Source organism: Microplitis mediator, chromosome 1, assembly GCF_029852145.1.
Source record: "Microplitis mediator isolate UGA2020A chromosome 1, iyMicMedi2.1, whole genome shotgun sequence".
Classification (NCBI taxonomy): Eukaryota; Metazoa; Arthropoda; class Insecta; order Hymenoptera; family Braconidae; genus Microplitis; species Microplitis mediator.
In genome coordinates this window covers 26424322-26449747 of record NC_079969.1, presented here as the reverse complement: position 1 = coordinate 26449747, position 25426 = coordinate 26424322, and the positions used below count along the sequence as shown (strand labels likewise).

General features: G+C 32.3%; 2 protein-coding genes across 2 annotated transcripts; one reads left to right on the top strand and one right to left on the bottom strand.

Moving 5' to 3' along the window:
• Positions 1–505: 505 nt before the first annotated feature.
• Positions 506–8390, bottom strand: LOC130673452 (uncharacterized). Its single transcript, XM_057478470.1, has 14 exons — positions 8295–8390; positions 7767–8217; positions 7370–7658; positions 6086–6185; positions 5915–6025; positions 5696–5851; positions 5437–5486; positions 5106–5226; positions 2159–2615; positions 1428–1707; positions 1260–1359; positions 1080–1190; positions 647–802; positions 506–559 (listed from the first exon to the last, which is right to left on the bottom strand). Exons 1-14 carry the CDS (start codon positions 8304–8306, stop codon positions 506–508), a joined length of 2448 nt encoding a protein of 815 aa, XP_057334453.1. The 5' UTR covers positions 8307–8390.
• Positions 8391–12008: 3618 nt separating this feature from the next.
• On the top strand, positions 12009–22710 carry LOC130676087 (neural cell adhesion molecule 2-like). Its single transcript, XM_057482080.1, has 8 exons — positions 12009–13406; positions 15327–15668; positions 15849–15959; positions 16089–16292; positions 16449–17654; positions 17836–18168; positions 18276–18487; positions 19102–22710. Exons 1-8 carry the CDS (start codon positions 13283–13285, stop codon positions 19420–19422), a joined length of 2853 nt encoding a protein of 950 aa, XP_057338063.1. The 5' UTR covers positions 12009–13282; the 3' UTR covers positions 19423–22710.
• The last annotated feature ends 2716 nt before the right edge of the window (positions 22711–25426 follow it).

Sequence of the window (25426 nt, the reverse complement as noted above, 5' to 3'; positions counted from 1 at the left end):
AAAGTTAATTTTTTTTAGCAATTATCTAGTATTTTTAATACGAATTACTTCAAAAAATTTTTTAAAGTTTTTTATTTATAAAATTTTCGGTGAGTAATTTGAACTATTATTTATGTGAGTTGTTAATTAAAAAAGAAACATTAATTAATAATCATTTATAAAATGATTAATTTATTTCGAAATTTAAATATTTTCTGTTAATGACATTTAATTACTTTGTCAAAATTTTGGCTGCTTAGATTCAAAACCTAGTAAGTAGAAATTTTTATTTTGTTACACACAAAGTTTGAAAAAAAATTTATTTCAAAATAAAAATCATGTTTACACAAAAAATTTTTCATTAACGAATGATTTAGTTGTATGAAAAGAAAAATAAATTATAAAAAATTAGGCCCTTACGAAATTTAAAAACCGAACATCCAAGATAATTTTCTATATTATTATATTGCTATAATTAACAGTGGGTTACTACTATACAATTTAAAAAAAAAATATGATGTAGAGTTCACATTGTTAGAGTTCGCAGCATTGACACGTAAGCCATTGCAGATTTAATAATCTATTGAAATAATAACAGAAATCAAATATTCACCAAAAAATATATTCAAAATTGTACAGTCGGGTGTGAATTACAGTGAAGTTTTACCTTTATGTATGCATTGTACGAGTAAACATAAAATTTTCCGGCGGTTATTTCTAGCGGAAGTTGAGCGCGAGTCATACAAATTAACAGTGCGCGTCTGTTATTTGTTGACATATTATACCAATCGCAAATGTATAATGATTCCATGAGATTTTGACTCTATAAACAAAATAAAATTATAAATTATCACAAAAGTGGAATTTTGGCTTGGAAAAAATTTCCGTGTAGCCAATAACAAATACAGTTATACATATACTTTTTTTTTTTCTGTTAAAATATGAGGGTTCAAAATATGAAAAAAAAATCAAAAATTAACTGCGAGACCCTTAGGCGTCACGAATCGTAAGATTTGGCAAAGAGATTTTGAAAAAACAGTTTTCTAGGCCAATAAAAATTTTTCGGATAATTACTAAAAATACTGAATTACTTTCTGTACCTCAAATTTGAGCAGTTCACCCATCAAACAATTTGCGAATAAAAATAATAATGATGCATATACGTAAGCTACTAATGAAATTAATCCTATTTTATCGTCGGCACTAACCGCCTGAAAATAATTAAATTTAAATAATTAAACTCAAAAAAAGGTATTATAATTTTTATAGAAAAAATTAACCATCAGTGCGTTGTATAAAACCAAGGCGCATAAAATAGTCGTAACTACGAGTTCAAAACCAAAAATTATAGTCCAAGACTCTTCAAAATTTTTCGTTAATCTGAATAAAATTAACTTATTAATTCAAATAAATTACGAGGTATCAAATCTTTAAAAAGTTGTTTTTACCTGACCAGTTCCAAGTGTTTATTAACAATATTATTAAACACTTTTTTCGACGAGTCGTTCGTTTTTAAATTTTTAATTCTGTGAGAAAAAATAGCCATTTGACCACAAATGTTTGTTATAATGATAACGTTCACGTTAATTGTCGCCGCACAACATATTGGCGGATATTGCAGAGGCGATTGAATAATGTAGAGTATAACAGTTCGTTTTATTGACGATACGTTAAAAAATAAATGAACTTTATAAGGTGCCACTAAAACAACTGGTTTATTTAAAAACCCTTAAAAAAATTTACATATATATTTTTTTTCAATCAGTTCATTATTTTTAAAATATTATTTATTTAATTCAAAAATTTTTTCCTTCAATTTCCAAATCATGACGGTGTAAAAAAAAAAGGTGTTAAAATGAACATACACCGATGTAGCGGTGATACCTATCGGTGTTAAAACGGTGTAAACAAGAAATAAATTAACTCTGGGTAAATCTGTCGTATCATCAATTTTCAAAAGAATAAAATTTTTTTTATATTTGAAATAAAATTAGACTTCTGGTAATCGAAAATTTCTTTTTTTTCACACCGATTAGCACTTGGAAAAATTTTAACACCACTACCAGTATAATTTTAACACCGTTTTCGGAGTTAAATTTAACACCGGGATAGAGTGGGCCTACACCAGTTTTTTGTTTACAGTGTAAGTGCCGGTAAATAAAATTATAAAAATACTCACAAGATATAGCACAAGTTTGTATCGGCATAAAATACCAACTGACTGACGTTACGACAGTGAAAATCATCGTAAATGTGCAATATTTTTTAGCTATCAAATAATATCTGTCATAAAGATTTTTCTCCGTTGAATCTTCGTAATGTTTTTTACTCAAATTCTGTCGTACCACAAAAATATTTTTTTTTAATTGAGGTGACAAATTTATCGTGAGTAGTCTAATTAATGTCATCGACTGTATCGCCGACTCCATTAAATTTCCTGTCATGAGTTCTAGATTACCGAACACAATCACTAAATAACTGTAAGATGTTACAAGATATAAATTATGATACACTAAGTACATAGAAAAAATTATATTGCGTTTTAATGTCCGCTGAATCGGCCAAGCTCCGACCAAATTTATTATCCAAGCCATTTGGTCTAATCCAAGTAGTAGTCCTGCCTCTTCTATTTTTTTCTGCAGTGTAATAATTAAGTATATTATTATTATTAAATTTAATAATTGAAACTGCAAAAGTCAAAAAAATCACCTCGTCCAAATTCATAGTTTGCGATTTTAATTACGAAAACATCAACCTAAGTTAAATATAAAAACTAAGATAGAAGTCGTATCAAAAACTGAACCGACTTGATTGCGTTAAATTGATTTTTTTTGTATTTCGTGATGGCTTCTATAGATACTCATTATTAATGTACATATATATTATTGATTCATAAAAACTTGCATTGGATATGAAAAAAGTGAATCAATTTATAGAAGAACTCACACGCGATTAAGTAACGGATGTGGGAGGGGGTGGGGGGGCTTCAAGGAGTAAAGATTCGCATTTGGTGATCTTTTATGAACAAGGGAAGTGTACTCATATATAAGTATTTGTAGCAGATGTATAAAAGATTATAAATCAGCGAAATTAGAATATTTTTAACTAATCTGCTGTCACTTATCAATAATTTCAATTTTTAGTAGATTTCATAAAAATCTAACTATTGTATTTGTCCTCATAATGGAATTTTCGAAAAATTTTGCTATATCTCAACTCAGCTCGACGAGCTGAGTCAGAAAATACATTTGGTTCAAAAGTTTATATATGTATTTATATATATATATATATGTATATATAATATAACGCGCCGTTCTCCAACGATAGCGTCCACAATTCTACACCGATCTTAATGAAACTCAGTATACTTATTCTATAGACGATTACCTTGGATGAGTTCGAAGATGAGCCAATTCGGCCAATAAGTTTAGCAGTTATAGTTAATTAAAATTTTGTAAAATTTTCAAAAAAAATTTGTTTGCCGCTTTAACTGGGTGTAACTTCTAAACGGAAAGAAATAGCTTATTTTCGTTTGTTCTATGTGAAAGCTCGTTCGATTGCCTACAATTTTGACTATACAGCTCATTGATTGGACCATTTTTTCTAATAGATAAATGGGTTTGAACATTTACAAAATATTGTATAAACTAATTTTATGCAGGTTTTCACTTTGATTATAGCCACAATTTCGAACCGATCACCTTAAAACTTAGTATACGTATTTTGTGGCTGACTACCTTGTTCGAGTTTGAAAATGAGCTCAATCGGTCGATTAGTTTAGAAGTTATAGCATTTCAAAATTTTCAAAATGCCCAAAATTCATATTTTTACTTATTCTTCCTTTAATATCTTTTGAATGTGATAACTTATCGACTCTATATCGGATTCATCTGAAAGCTCTTCGAATAAGCTTGAAATTTCATGCCGATATATATATATGCCTAGACCACTGAAATTACTTATTTTACCATTCATTCAATGAAATTTTGCTATTGCATTAGTTCTCCTACTTCTTAGTACATTCATGGAGCTACTTAAATTCATATTGTCGCAGTGTGACACTTATAAAATCTAAACATCTCAATTCAGTGGGTATATACAATGTTTAAACGTGTACTTGGCGCGAGACACTACCGTGTCTCCTGATTTTGTTTTATCGACAGAGTATAAATGATATGATACATCAATAACAAGATTAACATTAGTTATGATGAAAATATTATCTATATCTACTCGTCGTTTGATATTCTGATAGCCTTCTTATTTCAAATATTAGTACTAATTTCAAGTATGACAATTTGATGGATCTCAATCAATTTTTAATTTTAGAATATTTTATTAGTAGATTTTATTGAAAGCAAATTATCGCCTTTGTCCTTATGGTAGAATTTTCGTGCATTAAAACCATAATCTATCATAATTTTTCGAATAGGGTCCGGAATACCATTGGTCCGATAGTTTGAATATATGCATAGGTATCATTAAATAACGTCAAATCAAAACATATAGTGAATTATCATCAAAAATTCTTCTGAAGCTCATTTAGTTAGCTTCAATTTTTGGCATTATACTTATAATTTTTCGATTTTTTTGTTTTATCATCTCGAGAATTTTTAAGAAAATGTCAAAAAAAATTTTACTTCATTATCAACTTTTATTTGAACAGTGAAAATAATTAATTAATGAGAAATCTACTTCCATTTCGGCTGCCGAATGGCCTTTTTTTTTAAAAAGGGTCTCTCTTTTGGTCATTTTTAATTTATAATTCAAACTAATTTCGCTGCTACTCGCTATCAAATATATTCACTTAAAATCTTCTAAATTAATTAATTCGTTTTATTTAATATTACATTTATCGACTTTACATTCTATTGCAGTCTACTGTAAGTAATTGTTATTATTTATGATTACATGATTTTAATTATTTGACATTTGTATAAATGAGTGCGTCCAGGGAAAAAAATAAAAAATTACTAGTGTATAAAGTCAACTATAATCACTATTTGAATCGATAATTATTACTTTTGCCGTACGTAAAAAATTACTACTGAATATTACTGTTGCTAAATTTCAAGCTCTGTTGGTTTCCTTGTCCCGATAACTAATTTTTCACTGATTTAATGTACCCAGATAGCCATTTCGTCCGCAACTTGACGTAAACTTGTAGCTGAAGACGTCAAAATTCTGCAACTTGTCAGCGTGCTCAACAATTGATGACAACTTGTCGCTAAATCGAATACAATAAATCTGGCGAGCAAAAAAGTTGTCAACTTGACGGAAACTTTCTCTGAAAAAATTAAAGTCAACTTGGAGCCTATAGTTAGATAGTAAATTGTTACCCTCAACTTGACGGCACATTCATCGAAGCTGTTGCAGAGAATCTGTGGTTATCTGGGTAAATAGATTATTTTTTGTTCTTGGGTATTAATTATCATTCATTGACGAAAAATAGTTTACATGGTTAAAGTTCGTAGTAACGAGACACATCCCATTGCAGATTTTACAATCTTTTAATAAAAAAATATACAATCGTAATTTAGTATGCTGTCATTATTTAAATAAACTCATTAGAGGCGAATGTAGTCCCCGTGTATCAAATTTTTAATTCCTAATAATTTACATTTTTATTGGAAAATTTTTTTCACACTTCGGCTCAACTCGTTGTTACCCGAAGGACAATAAAAATTTTTAATTAAAATTAAAAATAGTCAATTACCTGTACGTAAGCATTAAATGAGTAAACGTAACATTTCCCAGCAGTCAATTGCAACGGAATCTGAGATCGAGTCATACAAATTAATAAAGAACGCTTATGATTTATCGACATTTCAAACCAGTCACATGAGTAAAGTGCTTCCTGAAGATTTTCACTCTGAAATAAAAAATAAACTGTAATTTTAAATTACACAAAGATATTCAATTAATTATAGTATACTTCGAATTTTAGCATTTCCCCCATTAAGCAGTTGGCGAACAAAATTAATAGAGAAGAAATCACGTAAGTGAATAGTGAAATTATTTCAATTTTATCCTTATTACCAATCGCCTAAAAAAGATTTTTTTTAACTCAGAGCTATGATAAATATTTCTTAAAGTCACATCTTACCATAACTGCATTGTACGTTACCAAAGCGCATAAAATAGTCGACAACACTAGTTCGAAGCAAAAAATTAGTGTCCAAGTATCATCAATTTCCATAATAAACCTATAGTTAAGTAATTAAATAATCACTTAAAAATATGTACACGAAGATATTATTCTTGTTTGAAATTTTATGGCGCCATAGTAAAGCCAAAGCATGATGACCATACTTGACGGAAAGTAATATGAACTTATTGCAAAAATTAACATAGCCATACACGGAAAGAAATTTTCTTCAAAAATTACCGTTAAATTCACTGTAATCGTGGGACGAATGACACGACCTAATCATTTGTCGGTAAATGAGATAATTTTTAACTTTTTTTCAACAAATTTTACCGTAGTCTACTGTAAGTTTTATTCGATTTTCGGTAAATTTCATGAAGTTTACCACAAAATAAATAAATTTTTTCGTAATTTTGATTTCAAAAATGGTAATAAATAAAAGCGCCGCATTATGTCCCACGATTACAGTGAATTTAACGGTAATTTTTAAAGAAAATTTCTTTCCGTGAAGTAAAATTTACAATAGTTACAGTAATTTGTTATATAATCTGTCAATTTTACTATGGCCATATTAATTTTTGGCCAACAAATGGCACTTGAACATTTCAAACAAGAATATTTTCTCCATGCATTTTTTCCATTCCTCAGAATGACGCCTGGTCATGTCAACTATTTCATTTTAAAGATTTTACATTCAAATAAATTTATGCATTGATTAATAAAGTGTTGGATTACAAATTGGCGCGATTTTTAATCATTTAAATGATCATTTTTTTAAACGGATTAATTTCAGAGTAAATGTAAATTTTTTTTTAATCCTTATCCACTCTGATAATTTAAACTTTACTGAATGAATAATACGCCGTAAATAATCTTATCGATGTTATTTTCCAACGATACACGCAACTAATTAACCCCAGTAATTCTGGTGTTTCCAAATTGATTAACGTCAATCCATCACACAACAAAATAAATTGACCAAACTCATTCACGATATCCTCAATATCGTATTATACAACATGATAAATATCCCTGATTCAAAAAAGCGATTTAAAACGATTTGCAATGTTAAATACCCATAAGAAGAGGGATTCAAAAGTATTCAAGGTATTCAAAAGCATTAAAAAGTATTTAAAATTTTTTATTTCGAATCGTTTTAAATCGCTTCTTTTAATCAAGGATGACCAAACACGATTCTGAATAATTACTCCAATTTTATTATCATTCATAATAAAAATTTACCTCACTAGTCCCCAATGCTTGCGTACAATGTAACCAAAAACACTGAATTTTTTATTATTATCTTTAAAATTCAAATTTTTGATCCTGTAAGAAAGTACTGCCAGTTGCGAGCAAACGTTTGCAATAATAACTATTTTCAGACAAATAATTGCGATGAATCCCAATGGGAGAAACGACATAGGAGCTTGATAAATGTAAGCCACAATGACTTGTTCTATTGACGTGAGATTGAAAAAAACATAAACGACTTTGTACGGCGGTACCAAAATTACCGGTTCATTTTTTAACCCTTATAAAAAAAAATAACAATAACTTGCCTTTTTAAATTTTTGAATTTCACAGCAGAAGTTAAAAAAAATGAAAATAGCGAACAAAAATAAAGTCAGTACTTACTTACAAGCGATAAAACAATTTTGAAGAGGCATTAAATACCAGGCGAATGAAGTCATTGCCGAAAATGGCATTATTATAGAAAAGTATAATTTAGCTACTGATCGATAGTAATCATAAATTTTGACTTCGGTCGAATCATTGGTACGCTCGATATTTAAATTTTCTTTGTATGAAATAATTGTTTTTTTCACACGCGGAGATAATTTCAAATATACCAATCGAATAATTGCTATCATCTGTACAGCCGTTTCCATAAGATTTATCGTCATTAGCTCGAGATTCCCGAATACATTTATCAAGTCAGTATATGACATTGACAGATGAATTAAGTAGTAAGTTATAGAAACTACAAATAATATTGTTTGTTTAATTGATCGATTCAGAGGCCAACAACCTAATAGTTCAATCGCCCAAATTATTTTGTCTAGTAATAATTTATCTTCACTATTTATTTCCTGAACAAAAATATATATTATTATTTCTGTAATTATTTTAGGGTTTTTTTATAAAAAATAGAATTTTTTTATTTTACACTCAGAGCCATGGCGAAATATTTGGGAAATAATTGGTATCGAGTTATTGAAGCTCAAGTCAGAAATATATTGCCAGTAAAAAAAATAGAGAGTCGAATTATGGCATGGCATGACGTCTAGTTATTAAATATTTAAGAAATTTAATATTGAATCATAATTTGAGTTTTACTTTGTAACTGACGCACGCAAAACGATCGCCGGAGGGGGTAGCGAGTTTTTATTCTGCGAAGGGGAATCAGTTGCTCGTCGGGTGATGCTTATTCGCGATTATCTATAGTCATATTGTGTGTGCAACACCTGAGCTAAGAGTTAAGTTTAGAGTGTTATAAGTTGAGAAATTAGTGGTAATTAATATGCATAATTTTTGGGCTCTCTAATTATGAATATTCAGTATTTTTTAGTCAGAATTTCTATAGAATGTCGATAGATTTTTTATAGAATTTCTTAGACGGCGATTCTGTCTAAAAACACGGACTCAGACAAATTTTTTAAGTCTTTGGAGAGATCAGACGAGTTGTTTGGAAAAATGCTGGCTCATAAAAGTATGAAAAAAAAATTATTTTTTTACCACAAGTCAATAAGTCCTGATATTCTATAGAATTTCTAAGACGGCGATATTTTCCTAAAGATTTTCAAAAATTCTAAATCATCCCTAAAAAATTATTACTGGCAATAATAGCCAACTTTTCTGTTTCTGTCAATCGAATCCCACAAAAAATATTAAACTTTTTTTATTTATTTGTTCTTCAACTTCCTTCTAATGTTGCGTGTATAGAGAAACAAAGTTTCCCAAAGCGACAGTCGTCTTCGGGTTCATTGTCCCTAAAAACAAATTATTCTAATAGAAATCATAAATAAAAGTTCATGCACCCACGACATACAGGAAAAGTTGTAAACATGATGCGTGAGTTAGCTCTGCAGTATTTATTTTCCTTCGCGAGCGGCTTGCCTTAGAACTCTGCATATAGAAAATAAACTTTCTGTCTCTGCATAGCGAATATTTGCATACAAACTTGGAAACACGCAAGCTTACTATCTCTCTGTCAACTTCTTTCATAACAGTGAGCATTTGCACGAATTGACAGCAAAAGAAAAATGTCAAAAATATAAAATTCCCATTGTGTTGGACGTATGGTAAACTTGAGGAAAAACCTGAAAAAAAAACATTCATTTTCATATTTCTATTGTCGTATAGACATTAAATTAAATTTATTTGTCGCGTGTAAGGGAATAAAGTTTATCAAGTCTCAGTTCATTGTCCCGACATGATCGCCTGTCGAACAAAACTCATATAGAAATATCGAAATAATAAACAAAAGTTTACGGTGTAGATATAAACTTATAAACTTCATGCGTGATATCAAGTCTTCCTCATTGTTTATGCACCCGATTACGCTTTCTCTATAACTTTCTGTTGCGAATAAAGTTTTGTCTATTCAAACAAAGCCCGAGACTCAGGAAATCACGCAACGCAATATTACAACTTAGAAACCTGCTGTAGAAAGACAAGGGGGAGCGGGGGTTTTCGCAGAGTCAGAAAATGGTCACTCGCATTCGAACTGTCTTCGAGACTACTTCACCTCTTGTATTTTATAAAGATACTGAACAGAACTGTCAGATAATTCATAGTCTCAATACTTAAGAATAATTTATTAATTTACTATTTTTTTTTGCAATTTAATTACAAGTGACTTTTTTGTTTTTCAGATTATCAGACGAATGGAAATAAATATTAGTAACTGTAATAGTGGAATTTACATGTCAACTTTGTGTCATAAAAGATTTTATGATTGGATACAAGATATTTTATCAGCAACTTGTCATTTTTATAATTAATTAAAAAAGATTTCTGTAAGTTTTCATATTTTTAAATTTATTGATAATTATTTTACAAAATTGAAAATAAAAGTGGAGTGAAATACTAGAGTTTTTTTAATAATACACTAAAATAATTTTTTTTATTGTGCACTATGTTTAATTATTTATAAGTAATTTGTACAATTAACTGGTTTATTAATTTTTTTTCACATTTAGCGTATGGGGTCAATACGCTGTAAAAAATTGGGAGTAAATTTAGATTTCATTTCAATTTGATTTCACTCCGTCACTCGGAGTTTAAAAAAAATCACTGCACCTATGGAGTGAAAAGGGAGTTTTTGATTTTCAATTGAGTGATTTCGGAGTAATGAGAATTTAATTTGAATCCTTATCTACCCCAATCCAGAGTTTTAATATCAAGATAAACTTTTTTTCGGAGTTAATTTCACTCCGAAGGAATTAAATAAATAAACAGTCATCCGCTCCGGATTCACTCCGAATTTAATCCGCGTTCACTCCGAAAATTTCTTTCAATGTATAGACGTTTCCGGAATTTTCACAAGAAATTTCCGCAATTGACCAGTAGTTTACTAACATAGTTTTCAGCATAAGCCAGTGAGTCTCGATTTTCTATAGAATTTTTTAGATGTCAATCCTGATCAGAACCACGGATACGATTAGACGTTTTGAGTTTTTGGGATATCGGACATTTGAAAAAAATTTCCTGAATCAATTTTCATCAGAAATAAAAGTAATTTCTACTATTTCGCCATCAACTATAAATTATATCTGTCGTAAATCCTCATTAATTACTCCCTCGCTCGCCAGCTCAATTAAATCCCACCTGTCTTCGACTATAAACCAAAACATTACCCCAGTTATGAATCAATACTCCATCATCAGAATAACAGTTTTAAGCTCATCCACTTTACAGTCCGACAATAGCAATGTCACATCCGCTAATAACACGTAATTACCACCCAGTAGTACGAATCAATATTCCATCCACCTAATACTTACCTTAAGTCTATAAACTCTTACAGCTTTAAATAAACTCAAAATTACTAGCATTAAGTTATCAAATAAAATATTAAAATCCATTAACATTCAAAGCTTCTTCTAATCTTAAATCACCCATATATGAATAATAAAACAACCTAAAGACCGACTTTACATAAAAATTAAATTTTAAAACTATAAAAAACTGGCTTGCAGCCCACTCGCTTACTTATTCACTCACCTAAATATTTAAAACTCGTCCGATAAATAGAATTCCTCTCCATCTTTCCATCCACCGCGCAGCTCACCCTCAAAAAACTACCCCTTTATCTTGCGCAGCACAATACCGACCGTTTTCACCCGCACTAGTGCTCTGCTGATAAATTCCACCCTCTGCCTCCATCTCTACATCCGATACATCGAAAATTATCTTGTAAATTTATCAGTCAATTAAATAAATCATATTATTGATCTAAAATAACCATTTAATTAATTTAACGAACTCCAGACGTTTAATTAATAAATAATTAATTGCCAGGTAAATACTTACAGCACAGGGCTGCTATTAAGTATGAGATTTCAGTCGGAATTGGAAAGCGTCCTAAAGAGTGTTAAATAAATTAAATCCTCAGTATATTTATTAAGTGGTACACATGAGTGGGTGCCATAGAGTTATCTTATGAATATATAATAATGTCTTTGAATAAAATATATATCTATAGCTTAATAAATGCAAGCAGAGAGTAGATGTAGGTGTAGATATGTAGATATGTGGGTGTAGATATAGATAATATATATGTATATATATTTAGTATACTCAAAATACTTTCATCTCCAGCCTGTGCAGTTTGTGTTCTAGCTGGAACGTCGAGGTCTCGCGTATTCTCCAGCCGGCCGCCGGTTCAATACGCATGCGATTTAAATTTGTGTTTTGCGCCCGCGTATTGCCATCTCGACGGCACTTTTCGATCGACTTGACGACCACCACGGCCAGAGTCGAGCGCGAGAGAACTACCCCGCGAGATATATAGCCCACGCAAAGCTCCGATCTGCGAGTGGGAGTGAGCGAGAACGGGAAGCTTTTGGCTTGGACGGTGGTGCTGCTGGTGTCAGACCCGAGAGGAAAATCTCGCCGATGGCGGCTGCATGTAGTCGGTTGAGCTACGGCGCAACGCGTATTTCGTTGCTTTTTAACACAGCGTATCTCGGTTTTTTGTCGATTTAAATAAACTAAAAAAATAACCAGCTCGAGGGTTTTAATAACGGATATTCTTAAAGTTTATTAATCTCTGAGAAGCTGCCGAGTGAGATGAGAGTCCGAGTCCTGTGACAGTTTGTGATTTTCAAATGAAGTAAAACGGGCTGAGAGAAAAAATCAGTGTACGGTATAGGTGTCGATGTGTGAAAAAAAATCCACTCCGTTTGTGGAAAGAGAGATCGGAAGTGCGGGTGTAAGATTATTTTAGCCCAGTCATCTAAGACTTGTTAACTGTCTAGTTGACTGCAATTCATCATTTTAAAATTTAATAAACCCGATTAAAAAGTATCAGAAGCTGCTGGTCATCCAGCTCAACTCACTCATCCGCTACAATGCCTCGGTGTGATTGTAAATCCATTAGTTACAAAATAAAGTAGAATAAATAATAATAAGTAGTGCCCAAGTGCCTTTGGATTTAAATGGTGCATGACTCGACGGGGATTGATTACTGGCAGGCTGAATAAAACTACTCATTGGTGAAGAACCGTCCGACAATTCAGTCTATTCAGTAACACAAATGGTTGTAAGCAAAAGGGCTTCCCACCTGTAACCGCTCGATAGAGCCGTCGGGTAATGCTGCTCTGCGAAGAGCAAATCCCTTTGGATATTGACGAAGCCCCAAAAGCATCAGTAGAACCAGGCTGGGGCCTAATCCCTCAGCTTCTACTACTGAAACCGACGGCACCGGCGTAAGCCTCGCCATCCAAATGGGCTCTAATGATTAACTGTTTATGTGAATATGCATCCATTTGTAACGCGTGACAAAACACATTTGTATTATTGTCATTACCATCAACATCATTTACATTACCATTGTTATTATTTATTGTTGTTATTCGTAAATTTTAAGTGATCGAACGGGATTGTAATGGATAATTAATATGCATCACGAGATTAAACCGACAGACGATAATGATTAATTTACAGCTGTGTCTACGGAAGTCGGGGTGCGTTAGAAACCCAAGACACCTAGACGAAGCCCTTGTTATTCCTCTTCTCTCGCTCTGGATTATTGGCTCGTTTTGTGTTAAAGACAGTAAGTAATAATACCATCCATCATCTATATTCATTTATTTATATTTTATACATATACATATTTCTTTACCTATAAATAAATCCATAACAAATACGTACATAGATATAAATATACATATATACGCATGCAAGTTGTATTTTTACAAACTTTGCACTAGACTATAGACTGCAGAGCGCAGAATGAGAATAGAGATGTATAAATGCATTGAGTGTAATCTTATCTGATATTCTAGTAGAATACAAGCAACAAAAATATATAGATATATGTGTATGCATAGGTAGAGATAGGATGGAGAAAAAGCTTGGGAAAGAAACGGCCGTAGTACAATAAGGCTCAAGAGAAAGCTCATGCGCGATCAAACATCACTTGAGATGTATTATATATATATATATATATATATATATATATATATATATTACATATGTATATATAGTGTGTGTGTATAAAGTATAAAATAATTTAGTTGTTTGATATTCTTACTAAGAGACTCGAGACACTTTTTACCGGAAAAAGTTTTAAAGCTCTGCGAGTTGTGTACACGAGCTACAGGGCGATGGGATGCATGTCACCCCGAAGCAAAGTAACTATTTTAAATCCACATTTAATGGAGACAATAACGACACGATTGAATAGACGTAGATAATCCGACTCAATTGTCATAACAGAACAATAAAAAAACTCTATATGTATATAGAAATAAAAAAATGTCATCGAAAAATTGAAGGCGTTTAAGCGGATGAAATTGGCTGTTGGCGCAGGGTTTAATAGACTACAAAATACGTTCCATCAATTTATATGTGGATACATATATATGTAAAGTGTCCATCCATATGTGTAAATCTGGCTTTGGGCGTCGGGACAAAAGCTTATTGTTGGATGAAAAATAATAAAGTTTAAAAATAATTAATTAACCGGACTAATTACGCAGGACACGCTGATGAATGCAAGCATCCGGGAAATTTATCCGCGGGATGATACATGCCGCATGATAGCCTGAAAGCATACCGCAAAAGCGTCGGTGGGTGATGCGACCACGATGATGCACGCGAGTTGATTACACAATGAAAAGGCCAACGGTATTGGACACTCGGGCTCTGGCAATGTTACCGCTGGTGCTACTGCGACTGCTGAACCTCGGGTTGCTTTTCAGCGACAATAATGTTATCGCATTTCTCCTCACCCTCGCTCCCATTATCCCGCAGTTCCCCCTGGCTCGCACATGGAAAACGCGGATACGAGTGTGCACTTTGCGAGTATAGAGCTATATCACGATTGATCTTAATCGATTGTGAAAGCTGCCACACTGATTCCCAGTGAGGCGCGATACATTGCCAACCTAAACAATATATACCAGATGACGTTTATAGTTCACTATTTTCATTATTCCACTATACTTTTCCTACCAGTGCCGCTGCTACTGCTGCCGCTGTACCCAACAGTCCGCTATAAAAGCATAAACTTTTAGTGTGCATATATACTGGTCTATATATATATATATATGAAGCTATGCGTGTCCTGGCTAGCGGCTAGTCGTATAGTGTTAGGCTTTGCTTGTTCCATTCTATTCGTTTATAGCAGCGTGCGTGCGTGCATGGACTAGTATAGCACTTCGATCGATAACCCACAGCGCATGACCGCTATTTCGCCATTCGTTGCTCATCCGTTATCCAAATTCTCCTTCTCTAATACTATTCTGCTATTCTATGGGTATGGTTACAACTACTATACACTATTCTCCAGAACTCTGCACACCTCAACTCTGCCAAAGATTCGGCTCAACGACCAGCCACCCACCAGACCCCAAGAGCTCAAACGAGCATATAATACTTGTTGCCCGAAACTCCAGACACTAGATACCCAATTAGGATCCTCGAACTTAACTCTAACTTGAGAATGATTTACTTCTTTTCTTTGTTCCAGTCCCCATATCCCATGTGGTGGCGATCGTCGGCGACCCGACGTACCTTCCCTGCGACATATCGACGAACCATGACGGGGACTCGGTCCACCTGGTGCTGTGGTACCGCGAGGACCTGGGCGCTTCTGTGTACAGCATCGACGCACGTGACAGAGACTTTGACATCGCGGAGCGGTGGTCAGACGACGCGGTCTTCAGCAACCGGGCGTACTTTCGCCCGGACAAGAAGCCCGCAGAGCTGGGGGTCGACAGGATCCGCGAGGAAGACGCCGGGATCTATCGGTGCCGCGTCGACTTCCGCATCGGGCAGACTCGTAATTCCAAAGTCAACCTCACTGTTATAGGTATAGTATTTTATATTTATTTGGTTTTGGTATTGGACACATAAATTACTGATTGTCACTTAGTTAATTGAGTTATTGATTTATTTAATTAATTAATTAATAAATGAATAAACGAAGGATTTAATCGATTGAATAAAATTAATTAATTAATTATGAATGTACTGTTTGAACGACCAACAGTTCCGCCTAAAAAAATAGCAATTATTGACGAGAACGGCATCACAAGGGACAAACAAGTCGGGCCGTATCTCGAGGGTGACGACCTGGAACTACACTGTGACGTTTATGGCGGTAAGCTACTTACATTTAATGTTATTTATACAAATAAAATGTGATAAATGACAATGTGAAGAATAATAGAGTGATATTGCCACAGAGTTTAAATATTTATTTATCAAATTGGTAATATTGTCGATACAGGTAAGCCTCCGCCATCGGTAACCTGGTACCGTGGCCATAAATTGATCAGCAATAAAGCGGAGATCGTGAGGGAGGGTGTGCTCCGTAGCACAATTCTAATAAAAAATTTAGGACGACGAGACGTGCAGTCCGAGCTGACATGTAGTGCAAACAATAACAACAGATCTATACCCTTATCATCAGCCGTCCGGATCGACATGACCTGTAAGTAATAATTCACGGCACCATGAACTCATTTTTAATCCCTGCGTCTTATATACATATATATTATTATAACTCACCGCGTTAATTATAATAGTAATTACAGTTTTGATTTCATTGAATTATAATTACACTGGTAATATTTTTTTTCCATTAAAGTTGGTCCTCTGGATGTTAAAATAATCGGGGCGAACCAGCCGCTGTCCGCCAACAAGAGATACGACCTGGTGTGTGCCACATCGGGTTCACGACCCCCGGCGCTGGTTACTTGGTGGCGTGATGGCCAGCGCTTAAATGACTCGAACGAGACGACGTCAAACGACGGCAACGTGACAACCAGTGTGCTGTCATTTGTACCGAGCAAAAGTGATGCTGGCAGACACTTATCGTGCCGAGCGGAAAATCCGATAATGGGAATGGGCCCGATTGAGGACGAGTGGGTATTAGAAATACAGTACAGACCGGAGACACGAATCCAATTGGGTACATCGCTGAATAGAAATGCCATACGCGAAGGCACTGATGTATATTTCGACTGCTTGATAAATGCTAAACCGGGCGTTTATAAGGTCGAGTGGCGTCATGACAACCGTACACTTCAGCACAACACAACTCAGGGTATAATTATAAGCAACCAGAGCCTAGTTTTACAGGGTGTAGAGAGAAGGAGTGCCGGTAATTATACTTGTGTCGGTTACAACACCGAGGGCGACGGCGAGAGCTTGCCGTTCCACCTGAATGTCATGTTTGCACCGACTTGCAAACCAAATCAGACCAAAATTCACGGGGTCGCTAAACAAGAGAAGGCTAATATATCCTGCCAGGTTGACGCAAATCCTCCGGTTGTTGAATTTCGTTGGACGTTCAACAACTCGGCGGAAAGTATCGATGTCGCCGCTGGCCACATTGTTAAGTCGGGTACGTCTTCAGTTGTTTCGTACACGCCCATGACTGAATTGGATTACGGAACGCTGCTCTGCTGGGCGAACAACATTATCGGGAACCAGCTGATACCCTGTGTGTACCACATTATACCCGCGGGACACCCAGACATGGTTCACAATTGCACGACCCACAATGCATCCACCAGTTCCTTTTCCGTGAGATGCACCGAGGGTTTCAACGGCGGGCTCCAGCAGTCGTTTCTTCTCGAAGTTCGCGAGAGCAACTCCCAAGAGATACGGGCTAATTTAACGTCTGCGACGCCGCAATTTAGCGTCACGCATCTCGATCCCGGGCTCCTTTACCATGCATGTATTTACGCTTTTAATGAAAAGGGCAGGAGCGAACCGATGGTTGTTCAAGCGGGTACTTTGAGACTACCCGAGAAACAATTGACTTCTGAAACTGCTGGTAAATCAAGAGGTGAGTAATTAAATAGTTTATCAAAAGTGTTTCTGTTTTAAATTTCAAATTTATGCTAAATACTTTATTTTCTCCTTCTTCTTCTTCTTTTTTTACCCATTAAGTTAAAGTCTGTTTAACTTTTAATAATGCTAATGATGTTTTTTATTATTTTTCCTTTTTTTTTTTTGTGTAACTGCAGAAAGACCACGTCATCACGTTAAATTGACTCCGATGCTGAGTGTGATGATCGGCGTGGTAGCGGCTCTAGTAATAGTCGCAGTAATTGTAATGATCGTACTAAGAATACAAAATGGAAATCCCGACGACCAGGGGAAACCACATCTTGAGGATCTTGACAAGAATACAAAAGTAATACCAATTCAACGGGAACTGAGATTCCGTGAGGGATGTAATTTACTTGTCGACGAAAAACACACCACCGGCACGTTTGGAAAATCGCTTGAGGCTAACGCCGGCGAATTGAGCGAGAGCGACGATAAGAATCCTGATATAATCCCCCAACAAGTTGCCAGTAAGATTAAAATCTTAGTCTCTTGATCACACGATGGCACTCTATATTTTTTATCCTTTTTTTTAATCAACACTTGTTTATTAATTATATTGTTTTGCTCTGATAAGACCCCGCAGAAGAGCCATCGGATTACGTGAGGAAAAGGCGTCTTCAGGCAGTATCAACTATAGACACCTCTCCCTCTCGGAGTCTTCTCGAGCAGCCGTCTATGCAGCCACAAGCACTTGCCGGCCATGGGAATTATGTCGGTTACTGTACCATACGAAGTGGTATGCCATTACGTGAGCTATCCGCCTTAACATCGGGTAAACACAAGGGCGTAAGTGTTAATCAACGCTTGCTAATTATGCTTAAGGATACATGCTAAGTCAAATTCTCAAGTACATATCTCGGCTCTCCTCTATCACTTTTCCCAAACCTTCAGTAAACACTTGATGTTTAACTTGTCAACCCGACACTTATTTTTTTTTATTTTCATTTAATTATCAAATATTCTTATAAATTTTAAATCAATCGACCCAGTACTCGCCTGTTTTATTTATTGAACAACTCAAAATTTATTTAAAAATTTATTCGACTGTAAATATTTATCAAGTCTTTTAATTGCCGCGAAATTCATTTAAATCGGTTAATCGGTTAGAAAAAAATCGTGAGTTCCTACGACCGTCCGCAATAGTTTTAAAGTTTTTTTGAAAATTAAATGCTGGTTAAAATTTTTTTGAATGTAATCAGTAAATCTGATTAGCGGAAAATTTAAAAATAAATAATAATTAGACTGTAAAAAATCGGGAGTGAATTCGCAGTGATTCGGACTTTATTACAATCCGCATTTACTCCGATCCGGAGTTTAAATTCGCCTTCGGAGTGAATTTAACTCCGCAAATTTTTTTCCAGTGTATGAATAATTAGTTACTAACATAAACTAAAAACTAGTTTCAGCCGATGATGAATAACCAAGTGTATGAAACTGGTATGTGCACATTACCAAGACAGCACTGGCCAAGTCCTGGTATAGCGCACCACCAGTCAATAACAATGACAATGAATCCGCCCGTACTTTATTCCGGTCTCGGTGTGCTGAGGACCTGCCCCAGTGCAACGATACTCGCAAAAGACCACGAGACCCAGTCATCGCGCGTTGTACTGCCACAGCAGAGATGCGTGCAAACCTCATCCTCTACAGCCTCCTCCAAGGACACCAGCACGATGCCAATGGCCCAGGGTCCCGTGACCAAGAGGGAAAGCTCCGTGTGACCTACTACCCGCAATACTATCATCAAAATCTTTCGCTCGTCAGCCTTATCTTACTTTTTTTATCGTTACCATACATTTTAAACACATGACATCGCGCGTTTAAGCCCTGAAACTGCGACGATCGATTTACTTCCCAACACTAAGAGGTACAGCACTACACACACTCACTGTAATAACAACAACAATAATAACAATAACAATAACAATAACAGTACTAATAACACCAACATCAACTGAAATTTAAAAAAAATCCCAGCAACCAACAAACAATTATTTTGCCTCTCTACGTTCGATCAAGTGCCCTTTTTACATATTTACAAAGGACTTAATCAACTACTTTCGTCGGGACACTTGTCGTGTCATTTTTTAATTATAAATAAATAATAACAATAATAATAAAAAAGACGAGATAAATTTTAAATGAGACTAAAAGACGATAATTATATGAAGAACATTATTAATAATAATAATAAATGTATGAATGAGTGGATGAATTCGCGCTCTTGTAAATATTGAAACTTTAAATATTTAAATATTTTATACACATTTCTAGCACCTCATTAATTGAATCATAAATCATATTTGTCCGGTATTATGACATTAAACGTAACATTTAACTGATTGGTTTTAAATCGGGTGACAAGTGAAATTTATCTGACATATAAATATATAGATATATAAATATATATATGGTACTGTGTATGTTGTAATAACATCTGAGACTAGTTATAATTACAATAATAATAAATATAAATATATATATACATACATACATAAATAAATTGATTGCATACCAGAATGTAGCAGACGCGCGCGTTTTTAAAATTCAAAATAATTTAAACGGAGTTAAGTTATTTATTTAAATAATAAATTCTCAACGAGACATATCGTTCAGTTTTCCATCACGGAAACCGAGTTTGTATACAAAGAAAATTAAATAGATAATAAACTAAATGTTATTGTGTAATGCTGAAGATCCAGTTGATTGTTACGTCGGTCTGCTTAGTTCCGGTAAATATTGTTGCCGTTTATAAATGTGCAACAATCTGTAAAATGTGTATTATAAAAAATAAACAAAAAAAAAAGAAGAAAAAAAAGTTATTTCTCTTCGCAGTCTGTCGAAAAATAATAATAATAAATTTAAATAAAATATTAAGCGTTCGAATGAACTAAATCATTTGAATTATTTAAATAATTAATTATATTAATACGTGGATTACATAAACTTTAAGACCAATTTATTCATTAAATCCTTGCATAACTTCCCCTTTGACTTGATGCTGGAATTAAGTTGGGCCATTAGAAAATTGCCTCGTTTCAACCAACTTTTCATAACATGAAGCCAAAAAATTTCAGCTGCCATTTATGGAATTGATACGACGAATTGATTAACATTCCATTTAAATAACTTGTTTATTCAAATTAATTATTGAATTTTATTTAATTGATAAAATTTGAATAGTGGGTATGATTAACGGGCGCTTTGTTTATTTTTATTCGGGGAAAACACGCACGTAAATTTCATAACATTTTTTGAATTCAATTGGTGCTGTAATTTATCCTGTTTAAATTATCGTTAAATTGAAATGTTTTGATGCTTTATTACTCACTGTATGGAAAGGTTTTAATTGAAATATTAATTTTTTATATTTTTATTATCCCATTTATTACAGAACAAGTTCACTACATTCATGAGTTATTTATTTCACGGCATATGAGCTATTGTTATTAATATAGACTGTTATTTTTACTAATTATACAGACCTAGATATTTTTGGTGTCATTTTTTTTGTCATCCGCAGGATCAAGAGTAGAAAAAAAATTATTGTAAACTATTTTAATTATTTATTATTTTTGATCATTATACTTTTGATTATTATTTCAAAAATTTATCACTGACTTTTTTAAATCTACCCCTGGTTGAGAAATCCGATTCACTTCAATAGGATTTGATCGGAAATTTCCGATTGAATTCTATTGGAGTGAATCAGAAATTTCCGAAAAATATATTATTTTCCGATTGAAACCGATTAAATCCAATTCAAAATTTTAAATTGGAATGGATCGGTTCCAATCGGAAAATAATATTTATATTTCGTTATTATTTTCCGATTGGAACTGATTCATTCCGATTAAAAATTTTGAATGGAATTCAATCGGAAAATAATATTTTTATTTTTATGCATTTTTTCCGATTGAAACCGATTCATTCCGATTATACTCAATCGGATTCAATCGGAATTCTTAACCAGGGACTGTATTAATTTCAGTAATTATTCAAAATTAGGTCTATAAATAGAACTATAAATTTGATAATTTCTTATTGATTTTACCTCAGTGCATAAATTTATTTTATCAACTCAATTTTGTATAAAAAATTCAAAATTAAATTTGAATACCAAAAATATCTAGAATATAATTACGGTATTAATTATAAATTATAATCATTACATATAATACATAAATGTTGTCGACTCTATACAATGGAAATGAATAAATGTGTAATTAAAATATGAAATTTATATATATACATATATATATAAATTTTCTGTATATTAAATTGAGCATTTTTGGTACTGATTGATATTTAAAGGTAATTGCGGATCGAAGTATATAATATTTATATTTATTTATTTTTTATTTACTTACTCTCCGGCAAAACGAATATTCATAACCGTCATTTGAATTTCATCAATCATAACTTGGCTAAAAAAATAACTAAATAAACAAACAAAAAAAAAAATCGTTTCCGCCAAAAAAATTGAATTTTTCATTTCGCGAGTAAATAAAACAAATATTTACTTTAAAAATAAAGTGAGTGAGTATTTGTGATCGTGTTAGATAGTTAAAGTTTTTCTTGTAAAAAACCACTGAAATGTGAGTAAAATTTGTTTTTTTTTTCATGTTGCTGTTATTAAACACGTGTAGAGTATCCATTAATTTAATAAAAGTATTAAAAATCATTCACAATCACGCTCTGTTTGTGAATTAATACAATCTATATATATATATATTAAATAAAACAATTGTACTATCATTTGAATAAGTAAAGCGCAAAGCGAAAAAATTTTATATAAACCATAAAACAACAATGTATTTTAATTAAAAAAAAAAAAGTAATAAAAAAAATCTTTATCGTATTAATAGATAGACGACACCTTTTTATAAAACATTTTCCCTATATAATAATAATTCATGAGCTAGAGACAGGGGATTAAGGATATCTACGAAACTAAATAAAACTATAAATATAATAAAAATAAATATTAATAATAATAATGAATAAGTAAGAAAGCCGCAGTAATAAAACTTTATTCTGTCATGAGAGTTTTCGTTTGGAAATAAATGATGATAATAATAGAACACATGACGTCAATGGTATATGTAAATAATATAGGGCGTCACGGGGATAATAACCGCGCAAAGGCAGAGATAAACTTCTCTGCTGATAAGAGCTGAAGAATAAATAAAATAAATAAAAGTGCACAAGCACCAATCTGTTGACTCACTGCCTATCTAATGTAACAAATTAACTTTACTAATTAAATAATTAAATAATAATGAAACGTTTATTTAATAAAATTCATTTAAATGCAATGAGTTACCAATCGAAACGATAGTCGAGCATTAATTTAATTAATAAATTGTCCTAAGCTTAGCATTATATAAAAAAAAGAAAGAAAGAAAAAACTGTATTCTCACTTGCAAAACGTTGTTTTTTTTATATTGTAAATATTATAAAATAAATAATCGTTTTTATTCAACAATTAGTAGTAAATACTGTAAATTATTCCTGTAAATATGTACAGAAAAAAAAGATTTCTTGGTGAGAAATATTTTGCACTATGAATTAAAGACGAAAATTTTCTTGACCGAAAATTTTTATTTTTATTTTAAAGGTAAGAAAGTACATGATCAGAGAACTAGTACCCGATAGGGACAAGATTTTTGCCTTAATTTTGAAATGAATGGTTCAAATGTTTGATATTCCGGCGAAAATATTGGTCTTATAAAAGAAGTTTTTAAACGAAAGTTTCAGGAAATTTAATTTTCTAAAAAAATGTCTATTATGATTTTCATATACGACAAATATTTTCACCAGAATTCCAAAATTAAGATTCATAATGAATGATTCAAATTTTTGTTAATTATAAAAATCTTAGTTTTGAAATTACGGCTTCTTTATTAATCCTAAGGAAAAATTTTAAGAGACATTGTTTTTAGAAAATTGAATTTTGAACAACTTTTACTTGAAAAATTTTTCTATACGACTATTATTTTCACCGTAATTCCAAAATTAAGGTTCATAATGAATGATTCAAATTTTTGTTAATTATGAAAATCTTAATTTTGAATTACAGCTTCCTTATTGGTCCTAAGGAAAAATTATAAGAGACATTGTTTTTAGAAAATTAAATTTTAAACAACTTCTACTTAAGCAATTTTTCTATACGACCAATATTTTTCCCGTAATATCAAAAATTTGACATCATTAATTATTGTCATATTTTTTAATTAAGGAAAAAATCCTGACCTTACCAATCACTGTATGTATTTGTAGATATATATTTAGTAAATATAGATATACAAATATATGAGTGATCGGGTACTAGTTCCCTGATCAAGTACTGGGTCTCTTACCTTAATGCAAAAAATTTCTTTGACAAGTGAAAATTTTTTTGAAGTGAATGAAAAATTTCTTTAGCCAATAAATCATTTTTTTCTGTGTAGTTTTGTATTTATAATTTTTTTTAGCGCGGCCGCTTTTAATTGGAACCAACCGAGTGCATAGTTCGAAGCTGCGGTTTGCATGGCTAATCAGATGAAATAATTTGTTGTATATTTGTGTTTGAAAATTAATTTATGCCTGTTTTCAAAGCATAATTGCTGTGATAATTAGTTTAGATTTTTACCAATTTGTTTTTTTTTATTTACTTCTATCGGAGATTATTTTCCGTTCACTTTTCTTGTAAACTTAAATAGAGGCGGTGGGCTTTGGGCTTAAAAAATACTTAAAAAGTCCCTCGAGATTATCAAACTAATTAAGTTTCACTATTTCTTTTTTTAATTATTCTTTAATACTGTTGCAAAGGCATTATTAGTTTCGAAGTAAAGTGTAACGATTAAACAAAAACTTGCTCAAAGTTTAACTCCCGCTTAAAATTAATTTTTGGCCACGAAAATATTCAATTCTCTTCTTTTAACCGAAACCTTTTTTAAGAAAAAAAAAAGATTATTTAATTTAAGAACAAACAATTCTTCTAATGGATATTGACTTAAGAACTTGTACTTTTAAAACATTAATTAATTAATTAATGAGATTGTTCCGGACAACTTAAGAGAAATTGAATTTTTTTTACTCTTTAATAAAAAAAAATTATGTAATCATCGCTATATAGTTTGAGGAGAAGTTTACTGATTAAACAAACACTTCCCCGATTCGAAGTTTTACTTCCGTTATAAAATATTTACTTTTTTTCTGCAAAAAAAAATATATATATATATATATTCTAGGGTGTGCCTATAAGTCAACTATTTTGTTTTATCGAACTATTAAAAAACTTGAAGTACATTGAAAAAAAATTTGCCGGGAAACTCGAGGTCTTGATATTGATTTTTTCACAGCAATTGTATTTTTTACTTCCTATCGGTTGAATCAATGAAATAATTTTTCCGCTAGATGTTCTGATATGTTACTAAAAACTTTTTGATGTCATGTCAAGATAATTTGTCACCAAACTGCAAATGACACACCTTTGTACAGAATTTAACTCGGCAAAAAAAGTCCTGATTTCAAATGCTATTTTTGAAATTTCAGGCCTTTGAATTTTTATTCAAGTGAAATTTTTTTACTGTCGTGTCAAAAAAATAAAAATTCTCTACTCAATCAACTATAAAAAAAAACGTTATTCCTGTAATGGAATATACATTTGTAATAAAAGTATAAAAGTATGTCAATTTATTTATTATATTTTTCATTTAAAATTTTTTTGTTCCCAGTGAG

What these genes read in the sequence shown, in the direction of transcription:
- LOC130676087 (XM_057482080.1), top strand. Translation starts at nt 13,283, where the DNA reads ATGATTAATTTACAGCTGTGTCTACGGAAGTCGGGGTGCGTTAGAAAC. An exon ending in AGTCAACCTCACTGTTATAG is followed by an intron (nt 15,669 to 15,848) that starts GTATAGTATTTT and finishes AACGACCAACAG; the next exon opens with TTCCGCCTAAAAAAATAGCA. An exon ending in AATCCCCCAACAAGTTGCCA is followed by an intron (nt 18,169 to 18,275) that starts GTAAGATTAAAA and finishes TGCTCTGATAAG; the next exon opens with ACCCCGCAGAAGAGCCATCG.
- LOC130673452 (XM_057478470.1), bottom strand. An exon ending in TAACGTACAATGCAGTTATG is followed by an intron (nt 6,026 to 6,085) that starts GTAAGATGTGAC and finishes AATCTTTTTTAG; the next exon opens with GCGATTGGTAATAAGGATAA. An exon ending in CGTACAATGCATACATAAAG is followed by an intron (nt 560 to 646) that starts GTAAAACTTCAC and finishes TTATTTCAATAG; the next exon opens with ATTATTAAATCTGCAATGGC.